This window comes from Diprion similis, chromosome 6 (assembly GCF_021155765.1).
Source record: "Diprion similis isolate iyDipSimi1 chromosome 6, iyDipSimi1.1, whole genome shotgun sequence".
Classification (NCBI taxonomy): domain Eukaryota; kingdom Metazoa; phylum Arthropoda; class Insecta; order Hymenoptera; family Diprionidae; genus Diprion; species Diprion similis.
Genome location: NC_060110.1, coordinates 4388925 through 4409639, shown reverse-complemented (window position 1 = coordinate 4409639; position 20715 = coordinate 4388925). Strand labels below are relative to the sequence as shown.

Below are 20715 nucleotides of genomic sequence, written 5' to 3'. Positions count from 1 at the left end.
AGATAACGCGATTCTCTGTGCATCGCGAGAGTCGTGAATTTTCATTCAATAAGAAAAAATTGTTAGGTGTTTTGTCAATAGCACGTCGGTCTTGTGGGATTATAATTATCCGTTAGCAGAAAGTATCATCATTTATGGTATCGTATCATAAATTATAGTGTCTGTAGCTGGCCAAGCCCGCTGATAAGGAATAAAACTATGATTGACCTCACAGTGAAAACACTCGATTCACGAAATCACAATTTTTCCCTTGAGGATCATGTAAGTATTCGTATGTTTCACGCATATTACTATCAGATCGACTCTTTCCGTTGAATATAATTTACGCCGATCGCTATGAAACCTGATTACCGGCTGACATTAATTGTAATTAAATTTCTTGTATTGCATATTTTTACGTAACACTGTGCCCGTTCGACTTCCACTCATGAACAGTAGTTGGAATTTGCTACGGACTGACGTGATGATCTTTAGTCACGATTCTGAACCTGACACATCCTACACCGGTCTATATAGTATGACGCAAATGCAGTACATAAAACTGCTAACACCTATTCATTGCGATTATAATTACTCACGCTTCCTTGCTCTAGCTGAAATAATGTTTACAAAATATATGCCGTTGTACAAATGAAAAAAATGCAAATGAAACATGAACGGTTAGTCATTCAGATGGATACGGGACATTCCCATATTTCGTGTTAAATCAGCCAGTCTCAACTCCGGCCATTTTCATTTCGAGCCATTTTTTATAACACTTTTCCGATTATAAAACTTGAAAAAAAAAAATTACGTTTTTGACTGGGCAATAAATTTTCAGGTGTTTATGCATCTTTTTATGTACAATCCTATTGGAACAATCAAATATAACACCTTGTTCGTTCTTGAACAACCTGTCATAATGTACATATACATACATTATCATATGTTCTACTCATTATAAATGAAACTCAGCAAGCAAGATGGAACCATTTCGCAAACTTCAGAGAACCGAAATCGAAGTTTTGCAGATTATGTCATGTTTAATTTCTTTTTGGTATGAAAGATTCGGGTTCCAACTAGAAAACTTTTATACCATGTCTGAAAATGAATTTTCGTTCAACCAGATGTTTTAGAGAATTTTTAAGTTTGTTACAATCGAATTTGTAGTAAATCTAATTAGGACAGATCTTTATTTTGACGCCAGGGGCTTCTGGGGCTTTGCTGGTGGTTAGAAGCATGACTGAAATTTTTAAGTCTACACTTCTTGCCGAACCTCAGTCGTCGAATGGTCACAATACAGCAAACTTGTTGGCAAAATATTTTTCTGATGTTTATGATTTCACATCTTTATTGCCCGCGAAACATAAGCATTACTGTAACTTTTTTTGGGCTAATCTCGCGATTAGTTTATCCGATGTAAAAGCCAATCTAATGATGGTTATTGCAAATAACTCATGTCCTGACCCAGACTGAGTTCAGTCATTGTTTGTTAAGAATTGCGTGCCTACCTTTACCATTATTCCTAATTTTTAATAAATAACTTGGTAAAGGAATTTTTCCAGAAGTATGGAAAGCAAGTTTTTTTTTTGTAACTAAAGTTATTTGATGCAGTTATGTACAGCGACACGAACTTTAGACTTTTGGTATTACTTCAATTTTCCAAATGAAATAACTTCTTTTACCAGATAATTTCACAGTATGATAAATACATTTAATGTCGTTATTTTAATAAAACAAAAAATGTTAGTCTTGCAGGTAATAAAGAAAAATTTGTATCATGTATTAGGAATGTGATTGTATTTTTATAATTCAATTATCATGTACAGCATTGACTTATTATATTCGGAATCTACTTGCTCCAAATTTTCAGTTACGTTAGACTAAATATAGATACAAAATAGTTTCAATTTCAAATGTAGCTCAAGACTTTGACTATTTTGAGGTAGAATTTGAGATTACAAAACAAGTGTGTGGCACTCTTGGTAAAGAAAAAAACAACAAGCGATTAAAGATGAACAAGTTGCTATATTTCATTTTTCTGATAAGAATTATATGTAATAAGGTTCGACGATTTTAGCATTTATTGACTAATCAAAATGCTGAATTGTTGAAAACTTGTAGATTGATAACTAGTGGACAAAAAAATTTAGATACTTGCAAAATTGATAAAAGAATATAGGTCAAACAGAGAATGATCAGGGTCTAAATAAAGCTCATCCATTGAGCACGGAATATCATTCATATATTTCAATCATATAATTTGTAGTTGTTACAGAGTCCTGAAACCCGAAATTAGGTTGAGCATTCTCACTAAAAATATCACCCAACAAATGAAATTCACTGGTGACTAAATAAGATGATTGAAATTTTCGCACACAGGTCACAGTACGACAATTCAAAGAACAGATAGCTGAATCTGTAGCAGTGCCAGCAGATTCGCAGCGGTTGATTTACTGTGGACGAGTGTTGCAGGATGAAAAGAAGCTTGTTGATTATGGTTAGAGAGTAACCACTTGCTATCTAAAATTAAATTGAAGCAATTTACTATCTGGTTGAAAATCTGTGTAAGATATTGGAGGATTTTGTTGATAATTGGAGGTATTGAAAATTGATAGAACGCGATAGTTCAATCTTCTTTTTGACGAGGCTGGGGTTTATGTAAAACTTGAGGTATCGACAAATTGAGTGAAAATCGCTATTTTGCAGCTTTAGCCAGCAGAATTGAGTTGTCAAACTTTGTATATACTTTGCTATATTAGGGTTCATTTTCATTACAGACAAATCTGAAGTTGCAAAATAGTAATTTTTTTGGAAAATTCACCCATGCATCAATATTACAAACTTCAATCTTGTTCTTCTATCATATTTTATCTTGTTCTATTGTGTTTTTTATTCCAATTCTATAATATTCTGCAACATCTTATTAAGGTTTTAACCACGGAATTGTTCCCCATTAATAAAATTGCAAATTATTTCTTGAAACAGATGTCCATGGGAAAGTCATTCACTTGGTGCAAAGAGCACCACCGCAACCGAGTCATCGAGGTAACAGTACTGCGCATGGCCAAGATCAAGGGCAAGGTCAGGGACAAGGACAGGGCAGTAATTCGCACAGACAACCGTTCTTTCGTCATGCTCGTGGACAAGTACACTTTCCTGGAATTGATGGAAATGCAATGTACTTGGGAGCGATGTCATTTCCAGGTGATGCGGAAGGTCAAGGTAGAAACTGTTATTTGTTTTTAAAGTTTGTACACCATACTAAGTATGAAAAGTTGGGGAGATGTCAGAATGTCGCTCATTCATAAAGAAAATCGATCAGAGAAGTTGGGGTTTTTAGGAAGAATTTAATTGCATTTACTTTCGATACCTGCATGAAGGAACCATTTATGTATGTGATAAATGAAAACTCATGAGTTGCAAGTATGGACATTTAGGAATTCGTGTGAACAAAGTTCTTTAGATTAGTTTGCGGGTTCTATATGACACCATTATCAATACTATCATCTGCGTACTCTTTTTTCAGGCAATGCTAGGGGTCAACCATGCACCAGCGAGACTGTTCTATACTCGGTTGCCCAGAAAATGCTGGGGCAAGCCAATTCTACAATGCGCCAACTCGATCAGCTATCCTCCCAATCTAATTCGAATCAAAATTCTGCATCGACGTCTTCTCAAGAACCTGAACAAGATCAAAGACTAGGACAAGAAGAGAGCCAGGAAGAGAGACAGGGCCAGCACCAAGAACCGGAAGTGGAACTGGAACAGGAACATGAACAGGAACAGGAACCGGAACCGGATAACGAATTTGAACATGACCATGATGAGTAAGTGCTGTTTATTTGATTATGTTTGCGTTTATTATTTGTTGGGTTCGTATTATATGAAGCTTTGCATAGTCTGACAGTCATAGATTATTTTGTTATTGTTGACTTTTTCATAGCAGCAGTTTTGAAATTGGAGGAGGAACTAATGGTGGAGGTGGTCTTGCTCAGGCAGCATCTGCAGCCATAAATGCTGCTCTCTCTGCTGCAGGACTTTCCACAGCAGCACTTAGCAGTCTGACTCTTCTCGGAGGCCAAAGTGATGGTTCCAATCCTACAGTGATACATGCTCATATACAAAGTAATATACGTATTGAAATTTATTAACTTCAAAAGAAAGTCGTACTTTTACCTTTTGGATTCATGGTCTTGTGTGTGATCTAAAATGTTGTACAGTGTAGGGAATAAGCGAAGTTCTCGAAAACAAGATGGTAATTTTTCTAATTTCTAGAGTCCTCTATCCCGTTGAACTGAAGTTGTGCTCTGTCACATCTGTAAGCAACAATAATTTAAACAAGAGAAAAACTTACTTTATTCTGAAGTTTATATGTCAGTATGCCTAATTGCCCCACAATAGTCACAAATTTTTAAAACCCAAGATTTCAAGCTCATGAGATCTTCCATGCCAATTGACCAATGATTTGCTCCTCACCATTTTTTATTTCAACTACGAAAATTCTTGAATATTATATTGTCAAATTATTCATACCTACTGTCCATTACAAAATACAGGGAACAACACAGAACCTGGGGTATCAGCAACAGCATCTAATTCAAACGACATTAGTCAATCGGAACAGTCTCAGTCAATGGAACCACAACAACCAACATCATCGCAACCTCAGGGTCAAGAAGATGTACAGCAGCAGCAACAGAATACTCCAACAGATGCTTCCAATGTTAATAGTGAACGTCGCCGACATTCAGAGTTAGTATATAACAAAATTTAACTCACCATTTAAGAGGGTATTCGAGTACGTTTAGTTTTAATCTATGAGAGAATATTTCAAGAACGTGGTTCTGTCAAAAACCGAAAGATGATGTTTGATAACGGTATTCTATCATTTCAATGTTCATAAGTTGAGTCCAGTACCAACATAAAATACTTGAGTGAGATTTTTATTTTTGTTGACACAGAAGTGCTGGCCGTCCAAGGAATCAATTGATACGATTAATATCAGCTATAACAAACTCACACGATCGTCTCCGACCATACTTGCAACGCTACCAGAGTATATTATCCAGTAATTTCTCAGTGAGTATACTCATACATTTTCTATAGTTATCTTGTAGTACTACTACACAATATGAGCAACTCCATTACTTTATAACATTTGAATTAATGTGAATTTTAAACAGTGTTTTTCATATTTTATAGAAAAAAAAAAAAAAAAAATATTAAAGGTCTTCAACCTTGGCTGTCGATGCTAATTCTGAGATATTGAAATACCAAAACTCAAATTGGATACTTTTTTTTGGGAACTTATCCTGCGAAAATCACTTGTACATCTGTACAATAGAAACGTATATAGTTGGCTTATAATGAAGTCTTCCTTGCATGCTTTTCTCCACTGAAATAAGTCAAGATATTAAATAAACAGTTCATGAGCACACTTCGGGTTTTGATTTTTTAGAGTCATGATTCAATTTTTTTCTATCTACTTTTGGTTTTATTGAGATTCTAGATTCTATTGGCATTTCAGTTTTGCCGAAATAAGAAATCCTTACAGGAAATCTTTATCTAATTTCTAGGAGAGAACACGCGAGGAGAATCGTGAGGTCCAGCGTATTGCTGATGGCGTTAGTCAAAGCTTGCACTATTTAGCTCACGCAGCTCATGCATTGAGCGATGTCATTGTAGATGTGAGTCAGCCACCTCCCGCAAATATACGCCATAGACCACTCCTTGTTCAGCACTCTGCCTTACTGCAAGCAGGGATACCAATACAAGTTGAGGTACTTATGAGATAGAGATTAAATTATTCAGACTTATGTACAACCCTGTAAAGTACTACAGAATGTAATTAAAATTCTGAAATTATCAACGTTGTTTTCGAAGATACTGTAATTATCGTTCAACTACTCGACAAAATATTTATTTGGCACTGAATACATGCAGCGGAACATTTGTCGTTCATTACTTGTCTAATCAGTTTTTGTCTTCGCAGGCACATATAAGCTTACATGGGCGTAATCAAAATATGAACAACAATAATGAAAATGGAACTACCCCCACACCAGCTGCTGACGGAGCTCCCGCAGGTACAGATGCAGGTGGAAATGGAGGACCGACCAATGAAACTGAAGGCACTCAAAATACACAACAACAATCAGAAACTGCTAACAGGCAAGAACAGCAGCAGGAGCAACCACAACAACAACAGCAACAACAACCACAACAGCACCAACAACCAACTTTTGGTAAATATTCACTGTTATAATAATGACTCCTTTCATACTTCAAAGAAGTTTTACACTTTTTCTGGAGATGAGTTCAATACTTGGTATACTTGCTGTGATTTTTATGAGAATTTTATTACCATTTGTGTCATCAATGTTACCATTGATTGATCTTTAGGGTCTTGAGTGACCATCAGAATTTTTTAAATTAGATTACAATTTTACGTTCGTAGACTTTAAGAACCTGTCAAAAGCATTCAATACCTTCTAATTTACCAAAGCTTGAAAGAAAAGTTCGGTTATTTTCATGTAACATTACAAGTCCTATACTTTCAAGCAATGTTTGCTTATCGATCAACGATTGTTCAAACAGGAACGATGTTTAACGTCCCTCATAATGTTGAAGTATTGATGGAAGTGGGTCCGGAAGTTGGTGGTAGCGAACAAGCCCAACAAAATCTTAGGAATAGAAATAACAACAATAATGGGAATCCAGGTAAGTGGAGTCACTAATTCCATGAATTACCAATGTTGAATTTTATTAACATCGCTTATAAATTCTTAATAAAAAGCATTCCAATTACATTGTTACAGGTGGAATTAATGCAGGTATATTTCCGTGGGGAGTTTCACCACCTCCTGAATTTATGCGCAGTCTAATGCAAGCGGTCGTAGGTCAAATGGCGAGAGGCGTTGCAACAGCCACAACCGTAAATGCTGCAACTCCACCAACAGGGGAATCGGCCTCAAATGGCGACGGAACGTCAACCACTGTTCCACCTGCTACAGTCGAAGGCTCTAATTCGAACCCTGCCCAAAGCACGCAAGCAAGGTATGTCAAGCTATGATAGCAATACTATGCTAAGTATACTTTGCGACCGATTTTTAGTGCTCGTACTGGCGATTTGGAAAACTTCAATCAGTATTTAATGTTTGATCAGTGTCTTACCAATCCAGGGATTTTATTCTCATTGAACAACTATATGGACACATCATATGGCAGATAGTGTGAAATAGGAATTGATATTTCGCGATCTATCTGTCATCTGCTTTTGGAGTAGCTTTATGGTGGCCTCATTGAGAATGGATGAATTCGGAGGGTGTCTTAGCAGAGCCCAAATATTGTTGAAACTTGTCCATTATTCAATGTGAGCAGATGATGAAAATATTTTCTAATTCAGTTCTTGTAATTTCTTCAGCTTTAACATATTCAAATTTGAATCTTATTCTACTTTCAACGACTTCATAATGGTACATTCATAGTCAGTTGAAATCTACCAATACTGGCAATATTGTGAAATGGAATGGGTTTTAATACTTCATACAATCTTCAATCAGGCTAATGCTGTATCCGTATATTTATAACCCAAAATTTGAATGTTGAATGTAATATTATAGGGGGAACACTGGTACGCATCCAACAACATCGACACAAACTAGAAGCACTCCACGCCCTCATGTTTTCCACTCCAATACCCACCAATTTGGACTGGGCCTGCGGCATGGACGTAGCTTTGATCCGCTGTTACCTTGCAATTCGCATCACGTGCGACGGAATCTTGCAGCCGCTGCTCGTCCCAATGCTACTGCTGGTCAAAGGCAGCAAACCAATCAGACTTCGGCTGCCACAAGTCAAAGTCAAAGTGGTAACTATCATAAATTCAGGGTATATCAAATGCTATTGCTCCTTAAATATCCTTAAAATCTGGAATTATCCTGCAGTGAAAGAATTAAGACTAAGTTCCTGGAATAGTCCTGGAATAATTTGATTTATCCTGGAAAAGTTAACACGATGCAGTTCCGCATGAAAAATGCTATATTTCTTTCGTAATACACAGCCTTCTTACGGAAAGTATAATCCCTTACACCTTCGAAGCATCCGCGTCATACCTACAGATTTATGCACTTTTTTTTAATTTAATACCTATCCAACTCGTCCTATTCTTAAAACTCATACGAAAACGAAATTATAGTCCTAGAATTTTTTCAATGAATTGTCCTGGAGACTTCTGGAATAGTCCAGGAATCTAAATTCTCGAATGCAGTAGACACTGGATATTTTTATTTAGCTGGGTGGCTTCCAGAAACTCTTTCAATTGTTAACACTCTTTAAGTTTTTTCAACTAGAAGACGAATGAAAAAGGTGGAAGAGTTCCGAAATTTATTTTTTAACATTTTTTTGGCAACATCGTAAAATGCTTCCTCAGAGTGTTGCTGACACCAAGAAATACGAGAATGTTTTCAAATATAATTTACAAACAAAGTAGCAGAGTTATAAGATTTTGCGATGTATTCGTTTTCATTTCAAATATTGAGGTTTACATGCTGAATAACGTAGCTACTAGCAGGTGAAGATAAATGATCGAATTATGTATTAAGCTGACTAAAGTCGATAAAGTTAAAAAATGGAAATGAAGTTTAGCCAATTTATGGGTTCCTATTTGCAATTGTTCGCCTTCTATATCGTTTTGGTAACTTTGATCTGAATAATAATTTCATGTTTTAGCGCCTTGGTCCACATCTGTGAATACCAGTACACCTACACGAGAAACCAGTAGTACCGATGCTGGAAATGCGACACCTGCACCACCACTACAAGCTAATAACATGCTGCTTGGTAATCTCTTGACTCGACTTTTTAGTGGAGCAGGCGGACAAACTGGCCAAATTCAAACAGGTTTGAATAGCTACGCTGTACAGTCAAAGTGTTTGAAGATTTGAAGATATTTAAAGAATTTTAGATTGAGAGGTTGAATAGCTTGACGATATCTGAATACTACACACTACTACTACTACATACTTCTGCAGACTATTCATGCTGCTGTAAGTTTGATTTCAATTATCCTTGAATCGATATACATTACAGGGCCAGGGGGATGGATGCAACTATTCACTGGAGAAATTCCAGATGTCCAGGGTTTGCTGGCCAACAGGTAAAAAATACTTATATCATACTACTAAGCACAATGTTAAACTGATGTGAGTAAAGTTTAAACGCTCACTATTGTATTGACAGCTCCAATCAAGCCGGAAGTGGGATGACATTAATGGATTTACTAGAGAATACTCCTGGTCTTGGTGTATCCACAAATATTGGAATTATTGGACCATTGAGAATGGACCGAGCATCTCAAGGCGAAGATCTACTATTCGAACTTGTCGTAACATTGGTACAGTTTTTTTCATCATAGGTATAATTACTACGTGACTTGCCATTCTGTGAATTAAATGTCGTTTGTCGAACCATTTTTGGTGAGCATTAATTTTGATACCTAGCAGTATCATACACACTCAACAGCTTATGGTTGACAAAAAATGTTTCTTGTCTCGCAAGCGGGTAAAAATGAGTATCATGAAAAATCATACCATTTCGAATTAGGGTAATATTTTTTTCAACATTAATTTTTGCTGGACAAAACTGCTCCAAAGTTTAGGATTTTGAGCTCATGTTTAACATGTGCCACATATCATGTGACTGTTTTCGATTTAAATAACATTTCAAAAAACTACTCATTCTAGTTTATTCGCGGGATTTTCCGAGATAATCTTGATTGTAATAATATGGATATTGGTAAAAATATGGATATAATCGTGTGAATAGTCACAAATGATTAATAGCTTCATTTACGTCGGAGTAATAAAATAGTACCAAGCATGTTAATATTTATATTAAAATAAAGTCCATTCCAAGAGTATTGCACAATTATTTTCGAAAATTTTGCAAAGGATGATTAATTTTGGAAGGATTATATCCTTTTTTACAGGTTATTTAAACAGAAAAAAATTATATCGTATGAGGCACCTATTAGACTTGAACCAAAGATCCTATCCTTTGGGAGGATTTTCGGTTTATGCAAAAAGTAACGTTTACACCTTGTTCCAGCAGAAAAAAAGAAAATAATTAAATAATATTATATTAAATATAAGTTAATATTGCCCTAAACTGATACAGTCTAACATAAAACATACGATAAGAATTAAACAGGGTTCCTATCTGTCACAAAGTTTATTATGGATATTAAATCCAGCATTTAATTTGGATTAATGTTATAAATAACTTACTAATTACAGGTTCAGAACATAACATTAGAAGGATGGGAAGCTCTGCGCACAGGTCACTGGGAGCCTTTGGCCGGTGTCAGGCGTCCTGTGCGTGAATTTTTCCAAAACTTCTTTGGATCAACTTCGTTGGCAGGATCTGAGGAACGAGTAGTTGATCGTCTGATTACCGAGCTGCAGCCAACTCTCAACCAATTACTCGTAGAGGATACAAATGCGAGAGATGGGCCCGAAATGAGAGTAGACATCCCAGCAACGATCGAAAGTCTGCTAAGACGACATTTCTTGAATATACTGCGTTTGTTATTTGAAAACGGTAATGAAGAAGATTGAAATCGTTTATTAAACTCGAGGGAATCTCGGTATCTAAATTGACATTAAATTTTCAGATATTGATGATACTCGGTTTGCGCAAGGACTTATGGCGAGTATAAAGACTCTGCAAACGGAAGCGTCTTCTGTTCTTCAATATTCTTTCCGCGGAAGACAACTCCGTATAGAAACTGTTGCCCAACGTGTTATTGTTAGTATATTATCGTTTTATACCACATTCCGTAGAGAGTTCTCTATTACCGAAAATGTCAAGCAACGTTTTATTTCACAAATTCAATATTAATGATGTAACTTTCATTCTATTCCCATTTGTAGACAAGACTGACCGAGGGTGTTGAACCTTCTATACGGCAGTGGATTGTTAATAGCTGCGTTTTACATGTTTGTTCATACTTGGCTCACATGACCCAACTACCTGACAATGAAGTGGTGCCTCTTCTCGTGCTTAGGAACACACCTGGACCTATTCCTACACCTGCACCATTAGTTCAGCAACGCACAGTTCCGCCAACTCAGCCAGAGCCAGAAGTGAGTAAAAAGTAAATTTAACTAGTCGCCAATACCCACAGTTCGATTTCAAAGTGGTTAAGAACCTGAGATATTATGGAAATTTGCTAACAGAGCTATTTCTAAGGTGAACACTCGTGAACTATGTGCGACCAAATTGTCCACTTTAATATAAAAAATTTTGATATTGTGATACATTTGAAATGTGAAATTGAAGGTTTAATCAAATATTATTTTAGCCAATGGAAACTGATCCGGTAGAGGAGAGAGTTGAAGCAGAATCCCTGGCTACAGAAGGGAGTGAAACATTTCCTGGTCATGAAGCAGTACCTCCTGTAAGTGAAATATTTCATTGAGTAAAATGAAAAAAAGTATTAAATGAGCGGGTCTATTAATTCTGTTAATTGTCATTTATCTGTATACAATGCAGCCCCGAAATTTCGATTTTTCTGCAATTTTGATATCTTGTAGTGTGTACTAAGATATAAAAACTCCACAAATGTCATGCACTTAGCACATATAGTTTACAACAAATGTAGATCAATTTTTTAAGTTTGAACATACTGATTTTCACATTTTAACTTTTAACGTATTTTTGTCACGGCGAAAAAAATATGATCCAAAGTGTCGATGTACAAAATTCTGATCGTTCCGAACATGGAATCCGGCTTAGTAGAGCATATATTCAAAAACCGTAAAAAAAAGACATTTTTTTCCTCGGTGTTCCCCAACTTTTATTACTTATTTGATATTTTTATTTAACCACTGACAATAATTTTGCATAAATAACTACAATTTTTTAAAGATGTTGGAAAAGGAATTAAATGAGCTATGTGGCTAAATGGTCATTGACTCAAGATATGATCAATTAATATAAAAAAACTCTAAGCTTTCAGATGAAAATGACAAAATTCATGAAAAAAAAGTAGGGAATAGCGAAAATATGCGTTTCTTAGGGTTCTTCAGGATATAGCCTATAGATTCTATGGTCGACAAGATCATATTTTTCACCATCAAAAATACCTTAGATCATATTTTTTCTCACGTGATAACACTACCAGTAGAAATTCAACTATGAAAATCAATCTGTTCATGTTAAATGAAGGAGCTATGAAATCTACCGAATTTCGAAGTATTATTGACATTTTTTTTGCGCGGTGATTCCACGGGTGAATTGATTGCTATTTTGTTTTGGATTTGGCTGTCAATACGTGACAGTTTGTACAAGGGAACGAAAAAATTAATATTATCGACAATCGAGATAGATCGAGATGCATTGAGAAAAAATATTTGCATACAGAAAAGTTTCGAGATTATCAACAAAAGAGCCGTAACAGAAAAGTAGTTAATTTAAGTGGATTACAGTCTACTATACATGGTTCTTTTTACCAAGGGGATACGAGATTTTCGCAACTTAGTAGAGGAAAGCAATGCACAGTTGTGAGACTAGGTATGTTTAAAAGTCGATGTTTTTTTCCTAAACAGTAAGAACTACAATTTTGAAACTTTCGGGGTTTTTGTACTTTAGTACATACTACAAGATATCAAAATTGTTGAAAAATGTAAATATATGCCTCGGGTCGTTTAGCAATACCTAATTTGCGGAATTGCTGAAATACAGTGGTGGATTGTTACATCAGCTATTAAATTATTTGCAGGATTGGGTTCCGATTATTGCACGTGACGGGATAAGGCAGCGTCGTCAATTACAAGTTCAAATGCAAAGCCAGGGGATGGCGGGTAGTGGCGTAGGTGGGTTTAGTGATGCTTATCTAGGCGGGATGCCCAGTAAACGGCGCAAGCTGATTGAGCAACAGAAACCACGGATACTTTTAAGTCCTACTCCAAATCACTCGGCTGTATCGATATCAATGGAGCGTCTGGTAAGGGACAGCGTGGTGCGCGCAGGAATTGAGGAAGTTGATGGTGCAGCAGCTGCTGTGGCGACGGATGCCGGTGTTCGACGAGCGTTTGGACAGGCAATAAGAGGCTGTCTGCATCAACATCCTCAAAGACCAACGGCGCCAGATTTTCCGGACCCTTTGCGATTCCCAAATGCGACGAAATATTTTGCAAAACACGATGAAACTACAGAAAAATAAACTTACGCACATTAACATTCACAAGTTAGCATGTATGAGTGTAATCACTATAATTATCATTACTACCATTACCACCAACACATCGTTACTCTTATCATTGAATTGCTGCTAATATTGCCCACTATCATAAATGATGATTATTATATTATTTGTAGTACAATATAAATAATATTACTTTTGTTACAATATGTAATAATCGTTAATATCATTGCATACAATAATAATTAATATTAAATTGTGATTATGTTATTGGAATTAATGTAAATTTTTGAGCCAATCCTGAAAGGTATGTTTATCATGCAGGCAGTATCTTACACACTGCAGTTGCCTCCATTGTGTTAACATATGTCATACCATTTCAATACTAAGGGTGTACTATCGAACAAAACTAAACTAACACTAATAATAGAAGCTTGGCCCGGTCTAAGCATCATTCCCAGTAGATGCTTCTTCATCACGCGATCATCGGAATGCAATATAAAGTCTTGAATATATGAATGTTTAAATTCCCTAAAAAAAATTATACAGCTGTAGCACATTTTATCGTTAAAACAGCAATAGACCGGATCAGAATTTACTGGGAACTGACCACTAGTTGGAAACTGGCCAACAAAGGAACCAGTTTCAGTGTGCACCTGAATACATTATAAAAGCGTGAAATTCATTTAAATCAAATAAATCGGTGAATACATTTTTTTTTAAATATTATGGATGTTGAACAAGTGAGCACTCATTGTTAATAAACTGATTAATTTTTTGTTTCAAATAACAGTCAGCCATGATTTTTTAGCAACGCCCCCATATCAGTTGTAATTGTAAACTATTGTTGTATGAACTTGAGCTTCACCTTTACTTGCGTTCACGTAACTTCGTAAAGTCAAATAATACATTGTTTAATAAGATCGGGATGTGGGTTATTTTTGCCCGAGGTGAAATTTGCAGTACGAATCTCATACAAACACACAAGGGCAAAAATAACCCTTTGCTCTTGGTAAACAACGTATTTTTTACAACACATGTACAGATTTTGTGTTTTTTTCTATACATGTATATATATATATATTCTGATTATTTATAGTATACTATTAATTAGCATAATATATTATAAAAAAGCAAAGCGTGATGCTGATTTCATGCAATATTGAGATCGCTAGACGAAAACTAGGAATTATAATAATTTCGTCAATAAAAGATGCTCTCACGATCAGTCGGGCACACGGCCGAGTGTTCCTTGGCTGGAACGTTTATTCGGATTATTAGTAATTTTCCTGATTTTCGCTACGAAAGAGCGATGCATCGTCAAAATTTAAACCCTTTCCGTTTGTTTGTTTATTTAATATAGGAAGAATAAGGGTGAGTTTGCTTGGTCGGTAAAGGTAAGAATACTACATGCTCTTAATGAATACGTCTAGCGGCATCACGGCAGACTTTTGAATCAGCAAACAATTTCCGCCAATCCCGCTCTCCGAATATAAATGCATTACGCATACCGTTTTCTCGATGGTATCTGTACTGAAATAATCCCGTGTTCACGTAGCTTTGCACCTTATATGAAATAGCAATCAATTTTTAATTCGAATATTAATGCATTTCGTAGAAAATTCACGGTAAATAAACTGAGTTTACTTGTATGTGGATTGAAAAAAGTCTTGACAAAAAAAATGGGCACATCATAACGAATGACGTGGATACAAGTTATGTTAGGTTAGGGTTAGATAGATAGGTGGCACCCGTGTGGCAATAGTTTAAAATTTCCGTGGGGATAATTGTTGAATTGATTCATTACAAAGATGTTTGAAATTACGGACACACAAAGTGAGTATTAAGTTATGGAAATGTTAGTTGCTTGACATTTCTTCGAATTTGTTAAACAGCCTCGCCCTTGCCGGACAAATGTTATCAGTGACTCGTGTACTCGATATGTAGTTGACAGATTGAGAGGGAATATCTTTTTCCAGAAATCGGAGTAGGGCTAGCAGGATTTGGGATAACATTCCTCTTCCTCGGCGTGTTGCTCCTCTTCGACAAGGGTCTTCTTGCCATCGGAAACGTGAGTTAGAACCTTTGAAATAATGAGGTTATAGGTTACGAAATGTTGACATGATGACGACAGTGCTTGTTATTAACAGCATGTAAATTTGTGTTCTCGTAATTTGTAGTTGTAAGGTATTGAACTTTTCTCCCCAAAACTCACACCTGATCATTCAATTATCTATTCGATTAGCTGGATTTTGCAAAATGCAATTGCTCATGTTTTTGAGGTTCAAAACTTTTAGTTGAATGAAAATTTCAATGATCTTATACTAAGCTACTTGTTTCACATAACTTTTTCACTGTGTACGACAGTTTTTTCTCAAATCATTTCACATCGACAAATTTGTAGTTTAATTTGTAGAAATGTTTTTTAAAAAAATTTGTTTGTAATGTCGTTCAAATGACCATTCATGGCTTTAGACGTACCATTGATTATCACTGGTTAAGCATGTCGATAACCGCCTATGAGAAACACTTATCTTCGGCATGGCAATGTCAAAACACTTATCTTCTGTGTCTAGGCATACGAGATATGTATTTACATATAATCACAACGAAGATAAGCGTGTCTTACTGGCAGCTATCGATGTATCATATACACAGTCGGTTCCAACAGACGTAAATTTGATAAATTTCACGTTTGAAAAGGTAATATTGAAGTAATTTAAGGTAAAATGAAATGAGACATTGTTTTGTCAATAGAAAAAATGATTCAACTGCAAATTTATGCAAAAAAAAAACTTGTTTTTTGGATCGATCAAATCTGCAGTCTTTTTTTATATGAAGTTCATGTAATAAACATGGAGCAACAGTCATTGCAAGTTGGCGATGAAGATAAACTATGAAATTCAAATGTTGAGTAACTCTTCTTTGCCATCTCCTTGGCGCGAACCCATGTGGAGCCATTTTGTTTCACAAAATTTGACCTAATTTAGGTTGTTCAGATGAATCTATTGTGCAAATAATTTAACGAAACAGAATTTCCATTCTGAAATTTATAGCAATTGCGATGTAGTAATGTAGAATAGCGGTATGAGATGAGATTGAAGTTAGTAATGTTACTCTAACGATGCATGTTTTAAAAAAATAGCTATTTGGCACATTTAGGATTGTCCAAATTTTAGTCAGCCATGATAAACTAAACATACTCATATTTAAAAAATTTAACTCCTAGATAGTTATTCTAAAATTCCACAATGAGAATTTTTCTTCCCGATGTTCTGTTACGTTAATGTTATTAATTTCAACCTCCTAGTATGAGTGAGTAGAAGTGAGTCAATGCGGCATGGAAAAGTATGTGACGAATGAGAGAAAATGAATAAATGAATAAATGAACGAATGAATGAATAGAACTACAAACTCATGGTCATGCCTTCCGCATGCTTTATATATCGTAAAACAGCATAAGTCGTACGATTCAATTCATGTTACAAATGTTCAGCAGAGGCACGCAGATAGAATTAAGGCTGCAATCGTTAAGGAAAGAGAGAAATAGAGAGAGTATACGTAGACATTAGAATGGTCATTATTAAAAGTGTCGACCATCTGTTTCCATTTCTAAAAACTTGGGAATTGTTGTCAACTTCTTAAATAAGGACTACCTTAGTATACATATGGGGCATTTCACGTCAAATCAACCTGGATCTTAAACATTATCTCGCCGATTTGGCTCAAGATTTTTGATGTGATTGTTTTGACTCTTGAAAGTGGTAATTTTTATTTTTAATTTTCCGTTCTATTGAAATTAGTTACAATTTTGAAAATAACCATGTTGATTGCTAGAATTTAAAAATCTAAAATAATTTTGAAACATCATCTGTGACGTATCAAAATTTTTGAGCCTTGAGCCAGAGTGAGCGGCATTTTCTTCTTATTTTTTGGAGCGTTTTTCGAAGTGAGCGCAAAAAAAGAAATCGAAAGAAAGTTTCAGTCTACTATGGGTGGTTGTTCAAACATTTTCAATGTAACACCACATTATTGACGATTTTTTCAGAGTTTTCTCTTTTCGAAAATTCCGAGACAAAAAATTATTTCCGAAAAACAGATTCACAGTATTACACTGGATTTTTAATAATTGTGTTGATCAATGGATCGTCTTTAAAAACTGCAAATAATTAATTATTTTGCAAAAATTTGTGAACGATCTCAAAAATATGGTGTTACATATGAAAATGTTAGAGCAAACACGCATAATGAACTCATTCTTCCATCTAATTTTTTTTTACATCTCTTTCGAAAAACATTCGAAAAAACTAAGAAGGAATACCGGCCCACTCTGGCTCAAGGCTAAAAAATTGTGATATCTCACACATGATTTTACAGGATTATTTCAGACTTTTAAATTGTGGTAATCAATATAGGCGTTTTCAGAATTGTAGCTAATTCCAATACATCGAAAAATTTTGAAAAGAAATTAGTACTTTCAGGAGTTACAATAATCATATGAAAAATCGTGAGCCAAATCGGAGAGATCAAGTTTCAGATCCAAAACGGTTTGACGTGGAATAGCCCATATACAAAGGGTATGTGCAGGTCAGAGCTTGGGTGTGGTTCAAGAGTACTTGAGAAAATGTGGGGGTGAGTGTATGATTTTAATGTTAATTAAACATTAGCCGTAAGGAAGAACTGATGTATACTGAGACCAGAGTAAAATACATTAAACATGAACAGAGTAATTCGGTGTTCATCTTTTTATATCATAAATTGCATCATTTCTCCGTTATTTAATCTGTTCTGTCCCATGTATCCCATAGTAACATGATGATTCATAATCGGATTTTTATTATCCTTTGGATTTACAGCTCCTGTTCATTTCTGGCCTCGGATGTGTCATCGGACCTCTCAGAACTCTGAACTTCTTCTTTCAGCGACACAAATTGAAAGGCAGTGCTGCATTTTTAGGTGGTATATTTGTTGTACTTCTGGGCTGGCCCTTGGTTGGCATGATCATTGAAACCTATGGTTTCGTTATTCTGTTTAGGTAAGTATAGATTTATTTTCAACCTTAAAATTCACTCAAATTAGTTGACTGTCTTGTGAGAAAGCGATAATCCAGAAATAATTGTACATCTTTTTGATTTTCCAAAAGAGACATGTGTCACTTCCTGTCGATCTCTGACTGATAAATCACTTTTTCCCTCACCTAATGCATGAACAGATGAGTAATTGTATAAACATGCATTTTCCAATTGCATATGATTTTTATTACAAAAATATTCTTCAATTTCAATTGAGCCAATAAATCCACTCTGACCGGTAACAACGAAATATCTAAAGACTTCTCTGATTCCCAGGTTTTTTCTAGCTGTAGTCACAATGAGACATGAATCTGCTCATTGAAAACTGATTTTGGTGAAATATTTATTATTGTTATTATTTTTCCAGTGGATTTTTACCAGTGGCAATAAACTTCCTTCGAAGAGTACCGATCCTTGGAACATTTCTGAATATGCCAGGAATAAGCCGAGTGCTAGACATGCTGGCTGGTGACACAAACAGAACTACAGTATGACCTTTTTAAGGTTACTTAAAATAAATTCGCTCAACCGCACTGTAAATACATGTTACACCATAATTTCGTTTTTCATCGATACCATTTTTCTTTTATCTTTTCTTTATCATTCCATCTTTTCTGCAGATGAACAATACTGATTTGTCAAATAAGATTAATCTACGTGATATAATATGGTCCACATAAGCTAATAGCAAGCTTGATGTTGGGCAGAAACCTAAACTGTCAACCGTTCTTTGAAAAAAACTCACAAAATAGTAGTTTCTATAATTTGACACATTCCCACTTTACTAGCAACTAACCAAAGAACGAAAGTGAGGATAATCTAAAAAATTCTGTATTATGACGACGATTCGCAAAATCAAAAAACGATCACTTATTAGTAGTGACACATCAGAATGGAACCACCCATGGGTCTATGGATAAATTAGCTTTCACTTCCTTGTAAATTACAAAATTACTACCCACCACTCACAACTCACTAGTAAAACTAAGAATCAATGTGTAATATAATTTCGAATTGTGGATTTGATCACCTCGGATACTTCCAGTTATAAGATCTTATTGGACGTTGTAATTTAATTATCCATATAGCAGTTTAATTTATTTCAAGTATTCACACTAGTGAAGGTATATCATCTTTTAGTGATTGCTGTGCATCTGAATCTTACTGAACATTCGTCACTTTAAATGATTTTGAAACTTATTTGTTTAAGAATATCACGCAAGGAAAACATTATAACAGTGTGTTTCTTAAAGTGGACTTAAACGCTTTCAAATAAATTTTTAAAAAATTCCCTGAAAATTTGAGCTCTCTACACAACTCCAAGAGAGTCCGCTTTGTGATTGAAGTATCTTACGGAAATAATATGAGAAAAACTTTTTTCTCGGTGTGTATTTTATTATAAGAGTAATATTGTTCCCAAAAATCTATAACTTCGCGGTTTTAGTGGCCGTTTGTGCTACTACCTGAAAAAAATAGAAATCATCATACTATTCTCACGATAAAATATATATTGAGAAAAGAGTTTTTCCCATATTATTTCTATAAGATACTTGGGCGATCAAGCAGACTATCTTGGAGTTGATGTAGAGAACTCGTGGAATTTTTTTTTTTTAATTTATTTGATAGCGTTTAAGCCCCTGGAAGCATGAAAATTCAAAAACCATCCTATTAAGGACTAGCCTAATGTTTATATAATTCATGTGATATTGAATTAGAACATTAATGTAAAAGTTATGTAGCAAGTATGTACAATTTGCTTGCACACAAATGACATATGAGGTGTTGGGCATTCTTTTCAAATACGCGTCAAATACCGTGAAATGCCACCTGCATGTGTGCATTGAAAATAAACGACATTTTTTGTTCAGTTCATATGATTTGCATTTTAGATCTCATTGGCGACTACGGGTTGAGCCCATTTGCTGCAATGATAATTAATTTACCTCGTTGAGCTCGGAAATAACTGAGCAAAAATGTACGCTACTATGCTATTTTTAAATCTATTTATCAGGTAACAATTGCCTTCATTATTGTTAATGTCATTGTTTCAGGAATTGTAGGATTATTAAAAACAGTTTTAATAATCTTCGAGAGTTCGCGCATACATAACAATGTATTGACGTTTTGGAAATATGTATATTGTGGACTAAACGTAATTAATTTATTCTCCTCTAGACCTCTCACAATTTGCGTCCTTTGGCTAGTGTTAATGTTGTGTATGAGCCTAAGAATTAACGACAGTGCCAGTAAGGATTACTCCAAAATATTAGCTACAAGATTTTATCTCACCTGTATTGTACAATGACGTTCAGATTCAAGTAAATATAAAGTCTTGCGGGTTCTGCAGTTTAATTTTGAATGGAACTTGGCTTCACAGATGAAGCTGCGTTTATGTAACGTTGAGCTACGCCTACGCTCTTTTTGGTGTGTTTTCTGAGTTCCCAGCGGTCCAATGAG

At 35.2% G+C, this 20715-nt stretch overlaps 2 protein-coding genes across 4 annotated transcripts; both read left to right on the top strand.

The window, feature by feature from the left end:
• The first annotated feature begins 20 nt into the window (after positions 1–20).
• LOC124406584 (large proline-rich protein BAG6) lies at positions 21–13448 on the top strand. 2 transcript variants are annotated; one of them, XM_046882023.1, is made up of 20 exons: positions 21–261; positions 2362–2479; positions 2968–3204; positions 3509–3809; positions 3926–4107; positions 4539–4734; positions 4944–5061; positions 5559–5762; positions 5975–6227; positions 6580–6702; positions 6801–7038; positions 7605–7852; positions 8713–8883; positions 9073–9139; positions 9223–9376; positions 10278–10581; positions 10655–10788; positions 10914–11126; positions 11345–11440; positions 12764–13448. In XM_046882023.1, the coding sequence occupies exons 1-20, from the start codon at positions 199–201 to the stop codon at positions 13205–13207; spliced, it is 3864 nt and encodes a 1287-aa protein (XP_046737979.1). In that variant the 5' UTR covers positions 21–198; the 3' UTR covers positions 13208–13448. The 2 variants fall into 2 exon arrangements, with proteins under 2 accessions (XP_046737979.1, XP_046737981.1); XM_046882025.1 differs by lacking the exon at positions 6580–6702.
• A 1341-nt stretch (positions 13449–14789) lies between these two features.
• LOC124406585 (vesicle transport protein GOT1B) lies at positions 14790–20405 on the top strand. 2 transcript variants are annotated; one of them, XM_046882026.1, is made up of 5 exons: positions 14790–15022; positions 15166–15257; positions 18043–18221; positions 18626–18746; positions 20310–20405. In XM_046882026.1, the coding sequence occupies exons 1-5, from the start codon at positions 14998–15000 to the stop codon at positions 20316–20318; spliced, it is 426 nt and encodes a 141-aa protein (XP_046737982.1). In that variant the 5' UTR covers positions 14790–14997; the 3' UTR covers positions 20319–20405. The 2 variants fall into 2 exon arrangements, with proteins under 2 accessions (XP_046737982.1, XP_046737983.1); XM_046882027.1 differs by having other exon boundaries at positions 14791–15022; positions 18626–18793.
• Positions 20406–20715: the final 310 nt, after the last annotated feature.

Coding starts and splice junctions, on each gene's coding strand:
- LOC124406584 (XM_046882023.1), top strand. CDS start 199: ATGATTGACCTCACAGTGAAAACACTCGATTCACGAAATCACAATTTT. Junction 4,108..4,538: donor GATACATGCTCATATACAAA/GTAATATACGTA, acceptor TACAAAATACAG/GGAACAACACAGAACCTGGG. Junction 5,763..5,974: donor GGATACCAATACAAGTTGAG/GTACTTATGAGA, acceptor TTGTCTTCGCAG/GCACATATAAGCTTACATGG.
- LOC124406585 (XM_046882026.1), top strand. CDS start 14,998: ATGTTTGAAATTACGGACACACAAA. Junction 15,258..18,042: donor GTCTTCTTGCCATCGGAAAC/GTGAGTTAGAAC, acceptor TTGGATTTACAG/CTCCTGTTCATTTCTGGCCT. Junction 18,222..18,625: donor GGTTTCGTTATTCTGTTTAG/GTAAGTATAGAT, acceptor TTATTTTTCCAG/TGGATTTTTACCAGTGGCAA.